The sequence below is a fragment of the Penicillium concentricum genome (assembly GCF_028827145.1).
Source record: "Penicillium concentricum strain IBT 3081 chromosome Unknown utg000001l_segment0_segment0, whole genome shotgun sequence".
In the NCBI taxonomy this organism is placed as follows: domain Eukaryota; kingdom Fungi; phylum Ascomycota; class Eurotiomycetes; order Eurotiales; family Aspergillaceae; genus Penicillium; species Penicillium concentricum.
In genome coordinates this window covers 7,876,838-7,898,354 of record NW_026622754.1, presented here as the reverse complement: position 1 = coordinate 7,898,354, position 21,517 = coordinate 7,876,838, and the positions used below count along the sequence as shown (strand labels likewise).

The window sequence follows — 21,517 nt, the reverse complement described above, 5'->3', positions numbered from 1 at the left end:
GGCCAGCAGGCATCAAGTGCTAAAATTACCACATAAATGATCAACTCACTGGAGGCTCACGTATATATTCTCACGGATTGCCAGGATCATGGCAAGTGTCCATTGTGGAAAGGAGATATAGGCCGTGAAGGAACGACATGGGTTCCTGCTTGTGTACCTATGGTAGGACTTGAAGTACCTACTTGATTTACTCTGCCATTTCTTGGCGTTCCCTTTCCGTTTAATGCTCAGACCTCGCCGCTTTTTGCTCACTAAAACTGAGCACGCCCCTAATTATTACATAATCACCAAACTCGCTCACTGAGCATCACCTAGCGCTCCACATATTTCACCTTTTCCACCAACCACATCCACCCCGCGCTTGTCAGTATGCCTAATCCGCTTCCCGAGTTCAGCCCCGCGTGTCCCATCCCGTACATCCTCCAACCTGAGGAGCGAGTGAAACAACTGCAAGCCATTCTGGACACAGATTTCGGACAAGCTCAGAGAGTAAACATAGAAGCACTCATTCACCTATACGAGATTGGCGATCTCGGACCACGCCAGCGAACTGATCCCCCTGTTTTCCTGGTTGATGGAGTTCGCGTTGAGAAGGACCCATGACAAGATAAGTCTGTGCCGGCTCACGCATTGAGATGGTGTGAGGTATGTTATCTAATATCCATATCATCCTGGCTTATACTAATAATATCTTTAAGACGTTGTTCTACCAGCAGAGGACCCAGCAAACTAAGTACCAGGCAAATATCATATAACCCTTCTCAGGCCTCCCCTAGAGGCCCTTGAGTATATGATGTTATGAAGAGCTAGCTCAAGCTAATCATTTATCGTATTTTTTATTATTATTAGCCGCAACAAATGGTCCAATCTGTGTCAGAATCCTTCCATTTTCGAATGAGTCCCAAATGCACCAGGTACGTCAATCTAAGCTATATCGATGGTCACTTGAGCTTCTTTACTAACATAAGATAGATATATGCCCAGATCAGAATAACCCCCTCCAGTATGGCGGCGATGCAAACTTGACCCGGCCTATCTTAGTCGAGCATGATACGGGCAGCAATATCCTTACCATTCTCCCGTCTGATCTGCTCGCGCTTCACTTCGGTATGGCACTTCATCTCCGAGCCCTACGAGGCTCAATCTAAATAAACACTGCCAATGGCTTGGCTCTCCAGACCCTGATGTTTGTTGAGATGCAAATTCTTACGTCTGCATTTGTGCCCCTTACCCCATGGTTTGAAGAGTCTGCTATTGTGAAAGCAGATATCCCCGGAGAAGCTTGTCTCTCAGGATCAGCTATGCGTAACTATTTGTTTTTTGCCTCTGCGCCCGGAAATGCCCACCTATATGTTGCACAGAAGAAGGCCGGAATTATTCGCGATCTTCCCGCCTGAGTTATTTCTCTTTTTTTATTGGCTAGCAGAATGCTACCTCTTATCCAGTTCAAATAACAATTCACAGCCACAACTAGCCTCTAGATCCAGTTTCTACCTATAGTTTGATGAATTCCACACAATGCAAAGAAAGTCGAACAACCGAAAGGATGAGGTAGAAACCGAGAAAGCTATCTTATAGGTTTAGAGTAGTGGAATAGTTCCAATTTATAACTCACCTGTGATGAGTCTGAGTAATCAGTTAGCAATCAGTGAGCATTCTGTTGAATTATATAGTATGAAACTATATAAAGCATGTATTAAGGCATTTAGGATCTTGCAAAGATGAATTTAATACTATCAAGTATACTTGGAATATTTTAAAATCTATCAATAAAATCACGTGTTGACCTAATTTTGCTTACTAAAAAGGCCCACGGGCGCCCACAACGCCTACGGCCCGTAGGCCCTAAGGGTAGGGCCCGTCCATGGGCCTATCCATGGGGCCCAATTCCCGCTTACATAAGGCCCGGGCGATGTCGCAGTCTAGTTATCTAGTTCTTGATTTGCTAGATCTCGAAATGTACAGACAGCTCTTGATAGTTCACTATTGACTTTCCCCTTTTCAATCAGGTATTTAGCAATCAGCAATAAAAAAGAGCATATACACACATAACCAAGGATTCATTAGTTGTCACTTGAATAATACACAAGTCCAAGTGGAGCTAGCACACTGTTGCTAACGATTCTTCCTACTGTAGCAGGCTGGTGCACGCTAGTCTGCTAAACTGATACTGGAAGAGCCCCATACTTGCAAAATCAATGACAAGCGCCAGAGATACTAAGGGCTAGAAAGTCAGATGCAGCATGCCACTTCATTGACGTTGCATTGGTCACTGACCCCTTGCAACAATTTCACTCAAAAAGAAATTTAGCAATGATCATCGGCTCCGGCAACAAATTACTCTTACTCAACTCGAGGATGTAAAGACAATCAAGCCTTCTTGTATAATGATCGTACTTGAAGTCTTTTCTTATGATGCTGAGATAGAATGAGAATTCATAGACCAGCGGTTGTTCATCAGCCATTTTCCCCAACCCGAAAAAAGAAGAACCTTTGCCAGCTTCGGTAGGAAAGGAAAATCGCAATAATGTTATCCTATTCGGGGGCTCCGAGATATGAATTAGAATTTCTCTCTCTGATAGTGATGGCAAATTAATCTTGAACTAACTAGTGCGTGTAGTATTTTGCTGGCGTATTCCTTTTATCTGCATATTTATACCAATCACCGATTGCCTTTTAGTAATGGAAGTCACTTCTCTCAGAACCATTCTAAATATACTCCATACTCAGCTTGATCTCTCAAAAAATGGATCATAAGGGCAGGAGCACTAATTTGGGTTATTCTCTCTGTAAACGGCAACGAGCTACAATTAAGGGGTCCCCATGGTTCAGCCTGAACATAAACTTCAACGGAGGTGGACATTAGGTAGCTGAAGTCATAATTAGCGTATTAGTGGTATATGCAGAATGCAGGATTAAGGTAGGAATATGAAACATGAACATAAATTATGCGTCCTCCTTGCCGATAGATCACAGCTCCACCATGCATCCTACGTAACTAGCATGGATCAATACTATGTACGAACCGCATTTTGTGGCTTTCTCGGCCCCTTCCATCCGTCCACCAAGCATTGGCTGGCTGAACCTGTTCGTTTAAGTCTTTTGGGCTGCAATCTCGCAGCCCCACCTCCTGCAGAAGGTTGAGCTGAACTCGATAATCTGACCATTCCGGAGTCCTAGCTACCCACTTCTAGATCCACTCATGTAACTTTTCAATCTATTCATGACTCTGACACCTCTTCTCTCCTTAATGACCGCATGACTTTACATCATGTCTTAGCATCCAAGTGGAGCCCCAGATATAGGGAGAAAAGGGTAGTAAAGGGCCTGATCTCCGCGTCCCTAAACCATTTACATAGGCTTGGACACCTGCATCTGCCCTTGGTTTCCTGCTACAACTACAGTTCAGGTCTTTCCTTGGTTGACCATGATTATAAAACCCTCCCTCCTGCTGCTAGGTGCAGCCTCCGCCTTCGCCACCGACCAAATTCCGATCAGCGGCAGCTCGGCATGCCTGTTCTCCGCTACTCCCAATGACTGCTGTACCAGTGGAGCAAAGTCTGGTGAGGTGTCAATCAACGACCGCACCTTCAAGTTCACTTGCGCATCGAATTTGTTGTCCCTCAATCCCAGAAACGCTCAAAAGGCCGACAATGCTCACGCTTGTGCATCACTCTGTGCAAACGATGTGTCCTGTGAAGCATCTTCTTTCAAAGCACATGGCAAGCCAGCCCGTGGAGGAAATAACTGCTTCTTTATCATGGGTGACAACATGGATCAGAAGTCTGATGAAGAGTGGATTACCTTCGCGGAAATCTTTCCATCCTGTTTGGAGTCGGATGACCGCAATGCTTGCTGCTCTGATCCAACAAAGCAAGAAGGCGAGGTCTTGATAGACAATGTCCGCTGGAAGTGGACCTGCAAGTCCATCTTGAATTCGCTCAACCCGAGAGGTAAACCGGTAGCTACTGCTCACGAGTGTGCTTCCCTTTGCGCATCAGAAGGTTGTGAAGCGATTTCATTCCGAACGCAGGGCACTCGAAAGGACACTTGCTTCTTCATCTTGGGCAGCAACAAGGATCAGAAGCAAGCGCCAACGTTCCTGTCACTCGCTAAAGTTGTGGATGATATCGTCGAACCCCCGATCCCGGAGCCGGACGACAAGAAGTGTGCCGAGGAGAAGGCTCAATGTATTAAAGACAAGGACCAGTGTATCAAGGATGAAGATGCTTGCGTCAAAGAAAAGGACACATGCAAAGAGGACCTTGAGCAAGCCGAACATGCCATCCAAATTTGCCAAACCAATCAGGTGGACCCTGCCAAATTGGCGCAATGCGAGGCTGACAAACTCGCATTGGAATCTGCCGAAGTGGATTGCCGTCGGCACTCTGCGGAGGTGGAAGAGAAAAAGAAACAATGCCGCTCAGATCAACAGAAGTGCGAAAAGGAGAAGGGCGACCTCAACATCCAGAAGCAACAATGCGAGAACGACAAGAATAGCTTGAATATGGAGATCACTCAACAGGACGATGAGATTGCAGAACTCAGATCGCAGGTCACATCGCTTAATAACAGACTGGACGCCCTTCAGCAGTCATATGATGCTCTGAATGTTGACTGTAATGGAGAAGGCGCAAATGGAAAATGCCGTACAAACCTATATGACGCTGGTAAGGAACAGTGACCTATTCTATCGCTCTACAGAGTCACTCATTTGTTCTTCATCTGATGCTAATCATCGAGTCACAGAGGCTCGCGACGATCAATGCATTATCACCGCCGGAAATGAGAAATTCAAGATTCATTACGCTAAGCGTTTGTCTGCCCCACCCCCGTTTCGGAGTGTGCATATACTGACTTCTCTTTAGTCGATGATGAGGGCCCGGCGGACCTGGGCAGTGCTAGGGCAAACTCTTTCAAGGACTGCGCCGAAAGGTGTGCCAACTACAAGGGCGCGAAGAAGTGTGTGCGATTCATGTGGAACACGGACGGTAAAGACCGAGCCTGCTATATGCGGTCCGAGGGACAGGGCATGGTTCCCACCAGGTCGTCAAGGTGGAGTTCGGGCCAGCTCCTTTGATTGGAAAGTTTGACAGCTTTAGTGCGGTCTAAGGAATCACGAAATGCCTCCAGAAAAGAGAGTACGAGAGTTGCAGATGGGACAATAATAAACACACTACTCTAGTGTGACACCAAGCCTTTGCAACACTGACAGGCTGGATTTTCCTTGAGCTGCTGCTTTCAACCATTTTACTGGCATGTTTACCCATGTTAGTTTATACGGCTTCTAATACTATTGATTGAATGCAAATGCTTGTTGGAATTTTGCAACAATATAGTAGATGTATGATATATTGCAGTAGTCCCCTTCTGTGATACTGCCCACCGGTGGTCGGAGAGTGGTCGTTGTGAGTGCGCCTTCCAATACCCGTTCCACATAGAGCCGGGCGCGAGTCGAACCTCTCGCCTTACACCAAGCCAACAATAGCGTCACCGATTCCGCCTGGTTAATCTCCTATTTAGACGATGTATCATACTTTAGAGCATTAGGGCGAATGCGTAATATATGTTTATGGTTGGTGGAATCGTTCCCAATTCATGTAGACAATTCATATAAAGAAAAAAGAAGTCAGGTCTACTGTATAAATTACACCTAATTACTAGTTTACAGTACTGGCATGTGACATGTGCTGTGCTTATATGCACATAGAGATCACAAAGCCAATCCTACCTCAATAACTTCTGTACGATGACAGAAGGACGACGATCCTATAGTATCCTTGCGCGGAAACCTAAGAGGGGAGTCTTGGCAAAAGTGCAACCGCGACTTGCGCCTCTCGTACGTAGCCTCACCAATACTCTAAGGCAGGTACTAGGCTAAGTGCACAGAGCCATGTTCAACTAAAATGAAAGAAAAAAAAACTATCGATATTGAACTACTAAATGTGGTATAACTATTGATGATGCTAGATTAGGATATCGACTCTAACAAGATACCGTGAGAAGATGCCACCGACTGCACAATGCTTCAGCTTGAGGTTCCACGACCTGGGAGTGAACCAATCAGCTTTTAATTGAGCGAATCATTCAGCTGAGTATGGGCCAGCCTTCAGGAGCTAGCGGTGACCTTGAGATCTTCGCAATGGCGTGGCTGGCATGCAACTCTCCTGAACCCTTCAGCTGGGGTAATTGGCACGTTGATGTCACCTCCTGCTGACCAATGACGGATGCAGCAGAGCACCATTCTTTGACTTGACCTAAGTTTATTGAATCCATGGTCTAGTGCTGGTTCATCACCGTGGATATATTGATATAGTTTTTTTGGATTATGCACAGGCTGGATGATACATCGCCTCGGTGAACAGGAGTGGGGTGAGCCTGCAGGCATTACGTATTAACAGGCATGATGGAGCTGTTTGAAAGCCGCGGAGGGGGTGTCATAGCCTCTCATTGGGATATAAGTACGGCTGCCGTGAAATCAGCAGATTAATCTTTTTCAAAGCCGTTCTAACAGGCCTTCGCTCACCATTTCTTGACAGAGAACTTCGTCATGGCCGAAAACCTTCACACTCACGCGAAGAGCGGAACCCTCAGCTTGCAGAACATTGGCCAACTCCTCATCCAGGTGGAGGTCAATGATGAGGATAGCTATGGAGATACAGCCCTTGACCTTGCAATCCGAAACGGCCACGTGGGTGCAGTAAAACTACTGCTGCAGAACGGTGCCGACTCCAACAGAATATCTCCGGATGGCAAGAGTCCTCTCTATGCAGCCACTCAAGTACCAAACAGCGGCCGTATTGTCGAGCTTCTGCTCAAGCATGGCGCCAAGCCAGATGAGCCGATTTCAAAGCCAAAGGGTGACACTCCACTGATGTCAGCAATTCGACAAGGCACTAGCTCCGAGGCTATTCGCGCCCTCATCCAGGCTGGAGCAGCCATGGACAAATCAAACGAGCTTGGCGAGACACCTAAGAAACTTGCTGAAAAGTCTACCAATACCGCCGTGCACAAGGCAATTCGCCCCAATGACGAAACGCCAGAATGGAAACCCGAGCTGGAGAATCTTCTCGTAAGCTCTGGTCTGTTTGCTCTGGCCTACTTCAAAAACTTCAAGGACGTCGGCCTGAACGCCATCAAACGTGTTTCTGCATTGTCGGAACCAGCAGCTGGCGTATGCATCTGTTCCTCCACATTCATGTCTAGTCTGACTAACCGTGAAATAGCAAACCACGGAACCCCGTACGGCAGAAGAGTTCAAGGCAAACCTTGAGAGCTTTATCAATGCAAAAGGTCTTGAGGACTTCTACCCTGCCGGTAACGAGTATGTAGGCAAGGTAGCAGAGAACGCAGCGAAGATCCTGAAAGATTCAGCCTTCCCGGGTGCAACACCCAGGAACGTGACTATTATGTCCCGCCAGGCATTGTACCAGCCTATCCTGTACTGTGGTAAGTCAAATTCAATCACTTTCATAAGATCGCCAAGCTCACACTTGTTCGCTTTAGACGACAGTGGATCGATGAAAGACGATGACCGTATGAACCGACAGACAACTATGGTCAAACGAATGGCAAGCCTGATTACGCAAGCTGCTCCCGAAGAAGGCACGTTTGTGCATCTTCGTTTCATCAACAAGGGCGACAAGTTTGATGACCTCAATCCCAACGATCTTCCATCGAATATGAACTTTACTCCTAGTGGGTCAACTAAACTGGGTACAAACCTAAGGGAAAAAGTCTTGAATGACTTCCTCTATGGTCCAGTGAACAAGGGTGAGATATTGAAGCGACCACTCCTTATTCTGACAGTCACCGATGGATGCCCAAACGAGGAGCCTACTGAAACATTCGAAAACGAAATACGTGCATCGGTCCAATTTGTGAAGGCCAACGGCTATGGACCTGAAGGTAAGCTTTTGTTGTGGCTCTTCTTCAAGGATATTGCTAACCTAAACAGCTGTACATTACGACCTCAGCCAGGTAGGAAATGCGGCTGAGGCTACCAAATTCTTGGAAAGCTGGCAGATGAATAGTCTCATTCCTGACACTATGAACGTGACTGCTGGTGAGTGATGACTGTGGAACCAAAAGGTAAAAAAAAGAATAAGAATCAGGCTAATATCTAATATTAGAACATCTGGATGCTCAATTTGAGAATTTCAAAGAAAACGATGCAGACCTCAATGATTGGGTATGACTTCTCTCTTGTTCTACTGGTTATTGACGCGCAACTGACGAGTTCGTTTTAGCTCTTGGAGAGACTCAATGCGAACAACCCCATCGTTTACTAAAGATTGACCCTCAAATGCAAGTCAAGCTTCTCTATCACTATCGTTCCAGCTTGTAATTAAGTGTAGGTATTTTTTCATATCGAATATCTCATTTATGCAAGCCAGCCTCAAGTTTCTTCAAATGAGAATATCCATTGCGATAGCCAGCTTTGTGTATGCAGTCTAAACGCAGGGTTGCCAGAAAGTCATTTTTTCACTGGAGGGTCTTACCTTGTAATGAAAGATCACAGGTAAGATATAGCAGATACCAAAGCGTTTTGAGCAATTCCAATTCGCTACTCTGCAAAATGAATTTAAAACAAGGGAAGGGCGTAATCCCACATATTGCAGTGATAATAGTGCGGCGTGGCCGGAGAAGCCTACAGATAACCGATGTCTCTTCAAGACAGAATAAGCGACGCGATGAAGTTTCCTAGGTATGACTACTGCTAAATTGAGTTACATTAACCATATCTGCCGTCGTGAAGAGCTGGCCTGGGCCAGTAGCTATAGTGATCAAAAACATTTAACACTAGGCCGCCCTCGCAATACTATAACCATCCTTCGTCGCGGCCTCCCGCCCCCAGATTACGCTCACTCTGCTCAGGCGATATGAGAAATACACAAAATAACTAACGTAATTCAAGCTCACAGATGCAGTTGGATAGAAAGGCTCGAGACGCGTTCAACAACTTATCGGGTCTGTTGAAAAGCTCGAAACAATATGATAGGATGGTAATGGCCGTGCTAGGTTTTGTCGTGCCGTCACAAATTTAGTGGCTAGCTGAGGATTCAGGTGGCTAGCTGAGGTGGTGATGTAGTATCGGGGGTCCGAAATCTATTGGACCGAGCATATCTAATAAGTGATTAACTTCATTATTTATAATCTAGCATGGAGGGGATGATTGACTAAGGATTATGCGCACGAAATATGTACAACATACGTTGTGCGTACGGTCTGGTCATAGAGTATTAAAGCATTCGCATCCCGAACGTTTTTGGTTGCCATATGTTAATCTCATTCAGAGAAAGAGACCTTGTTCTTGAATAGAACAATCACCACCATGAATTTTTTCAGAGCAAATACGGCATCATTGAACTAAAAGTACAGATGTGTAGCCCAAACATAAACCAAAGCGGTGGCTTAACAAACATGACAATATAATTTGCACCGATTTCTGAAGGCAGAGCACTACAAAATGTGATGCCGTGGGGCGATGGGCTCATGGTACCCTCTAAGCATATATATCTTCGATAGTGGAAATCTGTCATCGTTCGTTGGTGTCATGTTGCTAGTCTATTTGTTGCAACAAGTCCAGCAGGGCTTCTCAATATATCAGCATCGTGTCACAAGATATTTGCTGTGGATACATACCTCCTCGCCTTCGGCGCCAATCTGGGTAGAGACCCAGCCGGCCTGACACTCAACAGGGTCATCACGACAGATGCGCAGGCAGGTAGGATCATTAGAAGTGGCACCCTCGGCCTGGGCCCAGGCGCTGGAGACGGCCAACGCAATAGTAGCAAAAAGGAAGGATGAGAGCTGCATTTTGAGAGACTAGTTGAGTTCAGAAAATGGCACTAGGAAAGCTTTGGGTGATTATACACGCAAGAAAATGGGATATAGTTAAGAGGTGTGTATGTAGAGGGTATTTATATAAAGCTTTCTATCTGTGCTCCAGCTTTAGGTTTGTTGTCATTACATAATACCCATCCTTCGATGCACTATGTACAATGCTTAGAGCTATTGGAAATGGTGGAGCTGAACTGGTAGCTTTCTCCAATAAGCTGTATATTTCCACGCAAGGCAATGAGGCATTTTTCGACGTGATATCAGACAAGTTCGGTCAATCAAACCGTAAAGACGCATTACGTAGATCCCATTCTACCTAGTTCTAGACTGATTGGCGCCGAGATGCATGATAGAGGATTCAATTTGGAGAGAATGTATGACGACGATCCAGTAATGCACGAACGCCTCCTGCCCCATTCCGTCCATTGTAGATCGTTCCGTGCCGTAAACCCTTTTTTAGAAGGCCCCACCCTACACCTTGGCAGAAAAAGAGCCATAGTGAAGGAAAAGTGATAGAGATGTGGCTGTCTGATAATGTTATTTTCATAATATTCAATTCTCGAACTAATAAAATATGACAAAAACATAAATTTCCACGGATAACATGACTAATCAATATATGCACTTTACTTCCACGGTCCGAGGATAGGATGGGTAAATTACCCTGTATGCAGTAGCCAGTCGAGTATTAGGTCTAAGTAGTTGACAAAAAAGCCCTCACCTAAAATCTACCAGACTACATCAATGGGATAGGGAAGACTACATGGATTTAATATACATATTCAAAAGGGTAGCGGAGATAATTAAAGCCTTAAAAAACAAAGTCCAGTAATTGGGGTAGCTTCTGGCATATAGACTACTAGACTGCAGCCACCCCCATGGGATAGAATAACAATGAAAGGAACAACGAAAGGAAAGATTATTGATAACATCACGAGCAATGATGGTAAAAAAAAGGAGAAATACAAAGTGAAATAATAATGTCGCTAGCTCTCAATCATGAGGGTTCAGGCCGCCCTCTTTTTGACCTTGTTTGCTCGGGAATATGGTAAAACTCGGAAGAGGTAGTATAACAAGATGGCGCCGAAGATGTTGAAGGCAAAGTAAGCCCAAAGGATCCCGTAATCCCGCCATCGATTATTCCAGAAAATCTCGCGGCTGGCAAGATATTGATCGGCCGAACGGAGAGGACAGTAGTGACACTTCCCAGTGGAAGCCCAGTTGTAGAGCTTTCCAGGTGCGTTCTCCAGATATTTTCCGAGATACTCTCCACACGATTGTCCTGCTGGGGCATCAAAGCTGACGGTTTCTCGATCCGAGCAATGAATTGGACGACCATGTAGTGCAGTCGCACTGATACCGCCGACATAATAGGTTAAAGGTGAAACCCTGTGCATGTAGCTCCAGAATGGTGGTAAGGCTCTGGGCGGTTGCATGACACCGTTCGACAGCAAGGACAACACAAACATAAAGAGACCAAGCATGCTGCCAAGGACTGGGCTAGGCACCGCAGAGGCTATTAATGAGGCGAAGCTGGAAGCAAATAGGAAGAATTGCAATACAAAAAGAAGCACCAGGCCCTGCTGCTGTGAATCTTGCTTTCCACCATAGACAGAGAAATAGAAAGAGGCCCATGTGCAGATTCCAAGCAAAGCCTGCCAAGGAAGCTCGACGACAATTTGTGAAAAAATGAATACCTTCCAGGAATAAGTCTTAGAAGGTCGCTCGCGTAGCTCATAAAGCGTCCGCCTGCCAATGAATTTTGGCATAATTCTGTTCACGGTGAGTTCCTTATTTTCTCGTGGGAGGGATATGAGAGGAGGACTCACTGGTTTATCATGGTGGAGAATATGGTGCATAGAAGGAATAAGCTAAACATAGTATTTTGAAACCCTTGGTTCGAGTTGTCGGACATCCAGAAGGAGAACCCGACGAAAAGGCCGCATACAATGCCCAAAGCAAGCTTTGCTATAATATAGTCCGGCTGTCTATAATATTGCTGGAAGTCACGCTTCATGACCAGGTATAACTGAGCGGTGATTGGCATGGCGAATTCAAGCTCGTTTTGTGTATCGATGATCGGGGCCTGAGATGAGTTTGAAGAGATCTGACGAAGATGATTCAAGACTTCCTGGTTTTGAGGACTCTGCTTCCAAATATCCACCCAGTCGATCGATTGAGAACTGTCTTGCGAGTCTCCGCTGACCATTTCCAGTATGTATTCGGCTGGCTGCGAGGAGATAAATTAGCCATAGAATCTGAGTATCATGGAGCATGGTGGATTGTAGCTTACATTCTCGGCTGGCCCGCATGGACGTGCGCCGTTATTTTCCAAAAAATCTAGAACAGTGCGGGAATTGCTCCCAATTTCCCCAAAGTAGATTGTCCTACCGCCTTTACCGAATAGCAGAAGGCGATCGAATTGTTCAAACATGACGGCGTTGGGCTGATGAATAGTGGCAAGCACGGCTTGTCCATGATCAGCGAGCTTCCTCATAAACGAACAAATTGCCAAGGAGCTCTGTGACTCCAGTCCGCTAGTAGGCTCATCGAGAAAAATCAACAATTCAGGCTTTGCAGCCAGCTCAACACCGATAGTAAGAAGCTTTCTCTGTTCAAGGTTCAATCCTTCACCAGTGTTCCCCACGATGGCTTCGGCAAATTCTTCCATTCCCAGCATTTGAATTACGTCCTCGACGAATGCATACTTCTCTTCCATAGAGACAGACCGGGGTTGCCGCAGTGCTGCACTGAACTGAAGAGCTTCCCTAACTGTGGCAGTTTCACAGTGAAGATCATTCTGTTCGACGTATCCGGTTTTGCGACAGATGCTAGTATTGAGGCCGGTACCATTGACTAGCATCTCCCCTGTCACAACGCCGCAAGTCGTTCGCTGTGATAATACGTCCAAAAGGGTGGTTTTTCCTGCACCAGACATTCCCTGGTCTAGTTAGCATGGAAATTCATAGTTAAATGAATGGCTATATAATGTTACATACCATAAGAGCAGTGAAGGTCCCTGGCTTGACCCAGCCGCTAACATCATCCAGCAGCCGCTTTGTCCCTCCCTTGACTGGAATATCGTAGCACAATCCCTGCCAAGTGAGTATCTTCTCTTGCTTTGGCAACAAACTGCGGGACTGCAAGTTAGACGTCGAAAGCTCTTTCAATACCTTGGGCTGCTGCCCCGTTTCTTCGTCGTCAGGGCTCAATTTTCCTGCGATGTACCCAGAAAGAAACGATAGCGTCTTGGGAGCGCATGCAGTGCCTGGGACCAGCTCTGTAAGGAAGAGATATAGCACGTGCAATGAAACAAGGAACGCAATTAAAATCCCAAAATTCCTCCATAGATGACTGTAGGAGTAATCGTAATGCTTCTCAATGTATCTGTCTCCAGATACGTAGTGCTCTCCAGCGACAGCACCCATTTCCAAGCAAGTGAAAGATGAGCCCAACAAAGATCCATAGTCTGGTAAATAATTAACGCATTTGGCTCGCAAGCCATGAAAGTCATTGGCGATGACTGCTTCAAATGTGTAGAAAATTGGATTGAGCCATCGGATCCAACCAAGCCAAGGACGCATGTCGGGCTGTGGTATAGTAAAACCGGTATACACTGCAATGCAGATAATAGTAATTCCACCGAGAGCCATCGCTTGACTGAGTGTTCTTGTAATTGTGGCCAAGCACCGGAAGAGCCCGGACATGGTTATGACCGAGACGAGTTGAAAGAGGATGTAGATGAAGAAATGCCCAGGTTCCCTCCGGAGATTTGCCATAAAATATATAATGACATTGGCGAGCAGACAACGGAGGAGCTTGATGGGGAGATCTATGATAACCCCAGCGAGGGCCTCGGTGAAGGGGCGAACGAATGCGTAACGAGCATGTTTTTCCACAACTGGTCTTTGACTGTACAGGACGTTGATCTCCAGCAAAGCAATCAAGTTGTTCGTGAGAACTGACAGAAAGATAACCGATGCTCTCTGGGAAAGTCCAGCAGAGGCGTCAGGGATGTTGTAGAAGAGAGAGCCGATAAGGACCGCTATGACGATTTGTACCACTGCGGTCGCAATGATACCAGCGCGGTCATTCCTAGTTCGTCGGTACGCTCTGACAAGGCACAATCGTAATTGCTTAGGTGTTGAGAGAAGGAAAGGGCCAGACGGTCGAATGTCGCCAGCCTGCTCAGTATGGTTGACGTGGCTCACTTTGCGTTCTTCTGGTCCTTCAACAGGAAAGCTCTGGGAGTAATTTTCCATCTTCTCCCGAAGCTCTACATACTCTGGGCTCTGTTTCCAGTATATCTCAAAATCTTGCGAACTCCGCGGGACCTTCTCTTCCATTCCACCTTGGGGCTCCCGTGCACTTGGATTGGTGACAGAAGTGAGGAAATCTGCGCTGACCTGTCGAGGGTGACGTTTCCATCCCATCTTTTCAAAATATGCCACAGCATGTTCACAAGGGCCAAAATATACTTGCCGTCCCTCATAAAGAACAGTGACATTGTCAAAGGTATTGTAGATAGGCTCTGAAGCTTGGGAAAGGGCGGCAGCGTGGCAAGTTTTTGTGAGATTGGCTGACAGACGAAGGGCTTGGGCAAAGTTAAGCGCACGATTTGCATCAAGACCTCTTGTGCTATTGTCCCAGGCCCCAATGGGTGCTCTCGCTAATGCCATTTCGGCTATGCTGCATATTCGCATTGACCGGTCAGCTCATGGAAATCTTTCATGAGGATGAGATAGTAAGATAGCCCGGAGATTACTCACCTCACACGTTTTCTTTCTCCTCCACTAATTCCACGAATATACTCATTGCCCACTTGTGTGTCCTGCGTGTGGGAAAGCTCAAACAGAGCCATGGCAACCTGCACCGCCATTTTCGCATACTCGTCACGATTCATGCCCAGCCGGGTATGTGGTGTGCGTGCATACGCAGCAAACTCTAGGGTTTCGCCAACGGTCAAATGCGGAAAATGATGATCCTCTTCTTGACTATATACAATTTGCCCGCGACACTCCTTTGTCATCCGCGCAATAGGGACACCCATATATTGTATCCTGCTGGCTGGGTCTATGACCAAGCCGTCCAGATACCCACAGATCGCCTTCAAGAAGGTCGAACACCCGCTGCCTGGGCGACCCAGCACCAAAAGCAACTCTCCATTGGAAATGAGCCCATCCAGAGTGTGCACGATGTTAACCCGCTGTTCGTTGCTTTGTTTATAGAGGAGCTTGACGATCGATACGGCAGGATGTATGAAAGCCGAAAGAACTGTCGGCTGAACTTGCTGACACGAGACAGATCCTTGAATGGAGAGATTTTCGAACAGAATTCCACGATTTGGAGCGTCACCAACCGTCGAATCAAGGATGTGAAAATTTCGCTTTGCCCATTGGTGCCGGTCGAACTGAGAAGAATCGAGAGGGATCGGGTCTGCGTGTTTGTTCCAGACTTGGGTGATGGAAATTTGCTGATCCTGACTCGATGGAATACGGGAGGAACCCTCTGGGTTATTGCTTGTCGTTGTGCTGAGGCTTTTGCGCGCCCCAGCTTGTTCGGCACCATCGGTGTCGGCCATAATGGCAAGACAGGCCTTTCGTGTTTCCTTTCTGGAAGGATATTGAACAATCGGATGATGAGGCCACTACTAGGATATTCCGCACAACAACATTGTCTCAAAAATTTTTGGCGTATTTAAAATTGGCTATTTTTCAACCCCCTTATCATCAACCCAGGCCAGCATTTTTCAAATGATCCCTGATTGGAGATCGATGGAATGTGTGAATGTCTATGTGGATCCTTCGAGTGGCACTTGGAACTAGTGAATGTACAAAAGCAATATCTATGCCATGCAAGGGTGCCTTTAATGTCAAATTGACCTTGCCGATATATTTGCATGGAAGTACAGAGTTATCTGAGACAGAGAACTCAAGTCCGAAAAGTAATAGTTTGATTAGCTTTGATCAAAATGTGACCTAGCCTATTTCATTGAACACGGAACAAGTGAAGGAGTGTAGCTGAGGTTGGATATGCTGCTCGACCATAGCTCTGACTTGTTCAACCCACTCTGGTTGAATTACAACTTCGTTCTGATGGTGTGAGAGTCTTCGAAAGGGTGTGAAGTAGACAGTCAACAGTATAAAAATACATGACTAATACACATTCAACTGGCCATTGACATGCTGATCCCTGGGGAAACAACCCCTTACAATGAGCAAACGTGTCTGGACAACGGAGCAGTCCAATTTTTTACTTACATAAGACATCAAATAAACTAACTAGGAAAGGGAGTTCCCAGATCATCCACTGAAATCGTACTAGGCAAGACAACGATTCGGTTGTAATGTGGCATTTAGTTCCCGCGCAGGCAGTACTCAATTCCAAACCCAAGCACCCAGAAGATACTACTCAGCAAGCAATATACCTTTGCGCTATGCTCCAGTCCCGAGGACTTCCCGATTTGGGTCGCCTTGAGGAGATTGTTGAACCCAACGAAATGCCCGCCAACGGATACAACGAAAAAGGGGAGGCCAAGGCCAGTGAGCAGCCCCACAGATGCAAAAAGAGCGGTGGATATGTAGAAGAGCCCATAAGCCAGAATAGGGATGGAGTTTCGGAAGCGAACAGCCATGCTTTTCACGCCGACTTTCAGGTCTTCTTCAGTATCCTGGCACGCATAGACGACATCGACCATGATGATGACTGTCGCAATGAAGAAGAACATACACACGGTAGGTATAAGATGTTGGAGAGGGTCTACTCCCAGACTATGCATTGTCATCGGGATAGCCCACCCGATATTCCCCAGAATTACCTGTGGGTAATCTGAGAATCGCTTGCCGAAAGGATAAAGAAGGGCGAAGAAGATTTTGATGATAGCTTCAATGGTGCATTGCGACGGAAGAAAAAGCAAAACCGAGCTACCACAGGCAAAGAGGGTAACGGTGAAAATGGCAGCATTCCGTTTTGATATGGCGCCTCGTGGCAGCGGCCTGGATTTTGTTCGAGCGATTTGTGCATCTAGGTCTGAGTCGATGAGATCATTCCAAACGCATCCAGCGCATCGTAGGAAGAAAGACCAAATAGAGAAAAGCACAAGTCGATGGAGGAGAATGGACACTGGAATTTCTGGGGCAATTGATGCAGTAAAAGCAATACCGACAAAATAAGGGGAAGTATTGAGGTATAATCCCAACAAGCGGTGGATTCGTGCCAATTCAGCATATGGCAACAAGGAAGAAGGAAGTAATTTAAGTATTTTGCTCTGAGTTTGGGGTGCCTCTTTTTCGTTTACTGAAGCCATTTCGGTGTACAAAAAGAAGCCTGCTCACAGTATGCTGAATGGTAAGATGTGAAGTTTAAGATCAGAGGGGAGGCAAAAAAATAACACAGAAACGAGTTGATAAAGCAAAGAAGCTGGTGGAATGGATAGACGGAGAATAAACGAGAGCTGGGCAATGAAACAAGCATACCACCTGGCTGGCTGAAGACTGGTGTCAGAAAAACAAAGCCAACTACTTGGCACTCCTTGCTTTCCATGTGTCATGAATAGGAGTGGGAGATCAGGTCATGACACTGTAATACCGGCCTACAGGGATGTCGTGGCTGGCAAGTGATTCTATCATATTTAATTTGAGCATATCTTGGGTAGATCACTATGTAAGTATACGTGTGTAGGCTTTACCTAGCCATTTTGCCAGCAGGGCTCCTACACGCACATTGTTATTTTTTTCCAATGCATTGTGATATATGCAAGCTCACTCTTAATTCAGTTAGCTTGATGCCATGAAAACACCTCCCGTATCGAATCTGTGAAAATTTCTAGGCACAATGACCATCGCTAAAGTAATTACATCGATAGCGGCTATGCGGCTAGAGAAAACGCGCGAGATGTTTACTAGTTGTACGTGACTTCGGTGCCAATAAATTACTTCAAATCTCGCGGTACGTAACTACTGAAAAATCACGCTTGGTAAGGTCGAATCCACAAGAAAGCCCAACATAAAGTGAGAGGAAAAATCCAAAGAAGTCTCCACTGTAGCCGAGCGGCTTTCTGTGCCTTGGGGGACTTTTGAATCCAACCCGGCCCTGATCGTTCGGGAAATGGAAGGAAATCAATCATTTCACCTCGGGCCAGAACCTTCTCAGTTCCATATTCTACCAGCCCACCTATAAAAGGGAAAACGTAACGCCCGACAACAGCCTTGGCCCAGTCATCTCGCGTGTGGAAACGAGCACCAAACCTAGATCGTTCGTATGTGCTCTTTGCAGGGTCGTATCGCAAGCTTCGATACTCTCGAAGGATTGATTCAACGTGAAAGTCGGAGATGCTGGAAATACCATCCACATGAACAAGTCGATGAATCAATGAGGCTAGAACGGCAGCGTCCTCAATGGCTGTGTTGGCACCTTGTCCAATGTTTGGCGTCATCTGATAGTTCAAATATTTTAGTCCTTGCGATATCAATGAATGGTCTATGCCGGGTCATTACCTTGTGCACGCTGTCCCCAAGAAGGACTATGCGATGGAAATGCCAGGTATCAAGGAGTCCCTCCTCGAGTGCAGTCATAGATACAACAAGTCGATTTTCCCAGAGATCTCCCACACAGATATCCCCCAGGATAGGGACATCGGCCAACTTCCCGCAAAGATTGGCTGCGTCTTCGGGTGAATAACGAGGGACATTTGGATAGAAATGAGCCTGATCAAGCTTCTGGATAATAAACCAGAACACTCTTCCATCCTTACCATGGAAGGTTATCACAGAGAACTTATCTCCGTATCTATTTATATGCTCTCCAGTTTCAAGGCCAGGTATCGACTTCGATATCCCGAACACGCATTTATATTCAACCTTGAGACCTGAATAAGCAAGGTCACGAGGATGTTAGCATCAAAACGTTTGAAAATTATTGAATAATGATAGTAAAAAAGGGAGCTTATCAACCTTCCTTGTCCCTTTGCGAGATGTACCCAGGATCCGTAGCATCAGCCAACCGCCACATCTCTGACCGAGTACGACTGTGGACGCCATCTGCACCCACAATAAGGTCGCCCTCAAATACATCACCATCGTCTGTCAATACACTAACACTTTGATCTCCAAGACGTATTTCCGACACACGCTTGTCGGTCATCACATTCGATGTGGCAGGATACTTTTCGAACAATATTTCCAGAACCTTTTGGCGATCGAGCGAAATTATAGGGTAACCAAATCTGTAATACACGAGGTCAGAACAATCATCTTCTGTACAAAGAGTATGTGATGAAACCTTTCATGGACTTTCTTGGGCAGCAAACTGCTGAATGAATATCCATCCGGGAAGGAAATGTGCATCCGCGTCAGCGGTGCCGTGAGCTTTTCAAGGCTGGCATAAACTCCGAGTTGCTGTAGTATTCGAGCTCCGTTTGGCCAAATTCCAATGAAGGCACCTTCCTGGGGAGCTATCTCAGCTCGTTTCTCAAGGATAACATGGTCAATGTTCGCTTTTGCCAGGCAATGCGCCAAGGTCAACCCAGAAATTGACCCCCCAACAATGATGACCTTAAATTTGGGGCTTTCCATGGCTTTTGATATTGAATGAAACACAAGTCAAGGGCAAACTTAAGTGATGAAGCATTGATGTAGTGCACAAATTAATGAATCGCAACTTGATGACCCGAGCCCAATAAAACTGCCCCAAGCCTTTATGTGACCGCCTCAGCCCCTTGCTGCAGCTAGCTCTAGTGCATGGTGGCGATGAGAAATTCTCATTAACATAATAATGCATGTCCAAAGGGACCTGTCGCCGACATTCTTTTGTCTTGGCTATGGTTCCACGGCCTTCTATTTAGGTACACACTTGCTTGATATCTTGTTTTGATCCATCCGTACCGTGGCTAGCTAACATGATCTCAATAATTATGCTCTCTGGATCTGGTCCTAAGTGATACGTTGCACGCATAATCATTCGGTATATACGGAGATCACAGGACATTTCCTTCGAATGATAAGGATCGCATAAGTAAATACACCAGAAATTTGACCGGCGCTACCTATTCAACTTTGCCACCAATCGTCTATCTATTTGCACCACGCCTCACCGAAAGACTACCCAACCATGGGTCCTTTTATCATTTTCGTCCTTTCCTAGGCATGTGTGTCTATTTGGTCTTCTTTTCCGCCGCGGTATTGCGCTTTTCCTGACGTCGAATCACATAATACAGACACGGATACATGATGTCAAGTATAACAGTCAACCCAATATAGAATTGACACATCGGGCTCTCAAACCAGGGACCTGCAGGTGTGTCACAGATGTAGTAGATTGATAATTTGATAAATCCCCCAAAAGTCGCAATTGCACGTAGTGACCTGCCTTCGAATTAGCATTCAAAAAATGGAGAATACGTGAGGGTCGCATGTGCGAGAGAGAAAAGACATACCAGGTCATAATGGAAGCGCCGCGAGTACTATTCCGAGACAAAAGTTGGCATATCGGCCCGAGACTTGCGAGCGTTTGGCAGAGGACACCGCCCCAGAAGAAACCCATTTCAGGCCCAACCTCCGCCGCGAACGATAGCTGACCGGCAAGGAATCCAAGAATGACCACCGCATAAATGAGATAGATGTTTCGCTTTACGATTGGCACATCATTCCATTCATTTGGCGCAAACTTGAGAATGTACAAGACCACAGCGACATGAACCATGAACCATACTTTCACACCACCCTCCCAATGCGCACTTGCCGCTGGGTGGACGAAGGCGTACACAAACTCCCATGCGATGTCATTGCAAAGAGGGAATATGCCTGTATTGGGTATTTTCTCTCTCCCGGAAACGTACATCATACTGAAGTAATTCAAGGTCCAGCAGATGCCCGCTAGCTTCCGGAGAAATTCCGCAACAGCAGCGAGTTCATTGCGATATTCCAACACAGCTGAGAGTAGGTCGGAGTTTGCCATAGCTGGTAGCTCGAGAAGTGAGTTGTGGATAGGAGGGAAAGTGTAGTGCAGATTGTTTCACAGTAATTATATGGATAGAGCTTCCTTCGGAAAAAGCGAGTCCATCCGGTCTTTACCGAGGCCGGGTCTCTAGGAATCTGCAGACTCTCCATCAAGAGTATAGGTTTGATTGCAGATCTGCTGACCTTCAGCAGCGCCACACGTCATGCATACATGAAGCATGCGAGAGAATGTAAGCTGGGGCTGGGTGGATATGTGGGCGGATACACTGTAAGGATTATCATCCAATACTAGTAATGATGTTCCTATCCATGCTGCTGGAGACCTTATATTTTAGACACAAGAAAAGTAATGAAAAAAGCAAAATACAGATCAAATCAAATAAAATGTAAATATAAAAAAAGAAAAAGAAAACAAATGACAAATAAACATGAGAGATTACCAGTGTCATTACGGACTTTTGTTCTGATTTTTGATTTGATAATTTATGAATTTCGATTTTCATTTCTTTCTATCCGCCAGTTCTAGATATTTAGCTATCAGATATATGCCCCCGCTTATGAAAATATTGGTTATAGCCATTGTAGGTGATGAAGTACACAAGAACCGGAGCATATGTCAAGTAGTAGGAGTAAAAGGTCACAAATCCTTGTCATCAAGACCGACGGGGGAAATAGGCAGAAGAATGAAAACATTGATTATACTGATAACCTAGTTAGTA

The 21,517-nt window shown here is 45.9% G+C and overlaps 7 protein-coding genes across 7 annotated transcripts; 3 read left to right on the top strand and 4 right to left on the bottom strand.

Moving 5' to 3' along the window:
- Positions 1-369: 369 nt before the first annotated feature.
- Positions 370-603, top strand: N7517_003039 (uncharacterized protein; the record flags this gene model as incomplete). The annotated part of the gene is made up of 1 exon (XM_056720769.1): positions 370-603. The coding sequence occupies one exon, from the start codon at positions 370-372 to the stop codon at positions 601-603; it is 234 nt and encodes a 77-aa protein (XP_056584904.1).
- A 2,824-nt stretch (positions 604-3,427) lies between these two features.
- On the top strand, positions 3,428-5,080 carry N7517_003038 (uncharacterized protein; the record flags this gene model as incomplete). The annotated part of the gene is made up of 3 exons (XM_056720768.1): positions 3,428-4,670; positions 4,750-4,815; positions 4,869-5,080. 3 exons carry the CDS (start codon positions 3,428-3,430, stop codon positions 5,078-5,080), a joined length of 1,521 nt encoding a protein of 506 aa, XP_056584903.1.
- Positions 5,081-6,550: 1,470 nt separating this feature from the next.
- N7517_003037 (ankyrin repeat protein) lies at positions 6,551-8,291 on the top strand (the record flags this gene model as incomplete). Its single annotated transcript, XM_056720767.1, has 6 exons — positions 6,551-7,174; positions 7,227-7,449; positions 7,507-7,908; positions 7,958-8,065; positions 8,133-8,191; positions 8,250-8,291. 6 exons carry the CDS (start codon positions 6,551-6,553, stop codon positions 8,289-8,291), a joined length of 1,458 nt encoding a protein of 485 aa, XP_056584902.1.
- Positions 8,292-9,606: 1,315 nt separating this feature from the next.
- On the bottom strand, positions 9,607-9,819 carry N7517_003036 (uncharacterized protein; the record flags this gene model as incomplete). The annotated part of the gene is made up of 1 exon (XM_056720766.1): positions 9,607-9,819. The coding sequence occupies one exon, from the start codon at positions 9,817-9,819 to the stop codon at positions 9,607-9,609; it is 213 nt and encodes a 70-aa protein (XP_056584901.1).
- Positions 9,820-16,198: 6,379 nt separating this feature from the next.
- Positions 16,199-17,149, bottom strand: N7517_003035 (4-hydroxybenzoate octaprenyltransferase; the record flags this gene model as incomplete). The annotated part of the gene is made up of 1 exon (XM_056720765.1): positions 16,199-17,149. One exon carries the CDS (start codon positions 17,147-17,149, stop codon positions 16,199-16,201), a length of 951 nt encoding a protein of 316 aa, XP_056584900.1.
- Positions 17,150-17,809: 660 nt separating this feature from the next.
- N7517_003034 (FAD-dependent oxidoreductase) lies at positions 17,810-19,415 on the bottom strand (the record flags this gene model as incomplete). Its single annotated transcript, XM_056720764.1, has 4 exons — positions 17,810-18,277; positions 18,339-18,709; positions 18,795-19,066; positions 19,123-19,415. The coding sequence occupies 4 exons, from the start codon at positions 19,413-19,415 to the stop codon at positions 17,810-17,812; spliced, it is 1,404 nt and encodes a 467-aa protein (XP_056584899.1).
- A 578-nt stretch (positions 19,416-19,993) lies between these two features.
- Positions 19,994-20,796, bottom strand: N7517_003033 (uncharacterized protein; the record flags this gene model as incomplete). The annotated part of the gene is made up of 2 exons (XM_056720763.1): positions 19,994-20,204; positions 20,276-20,796. The coding sequence occupies 2 exons, from the start codon at positions 20,794-20,796 to the stop codon at positions 19,994-19,996; spliced, it is 732 nt and encodes a 243-aa protein (XP_056584898.1).
- Between the last annotated feature and the right edge of the window lie 721 nt (positions 20,797-21,517).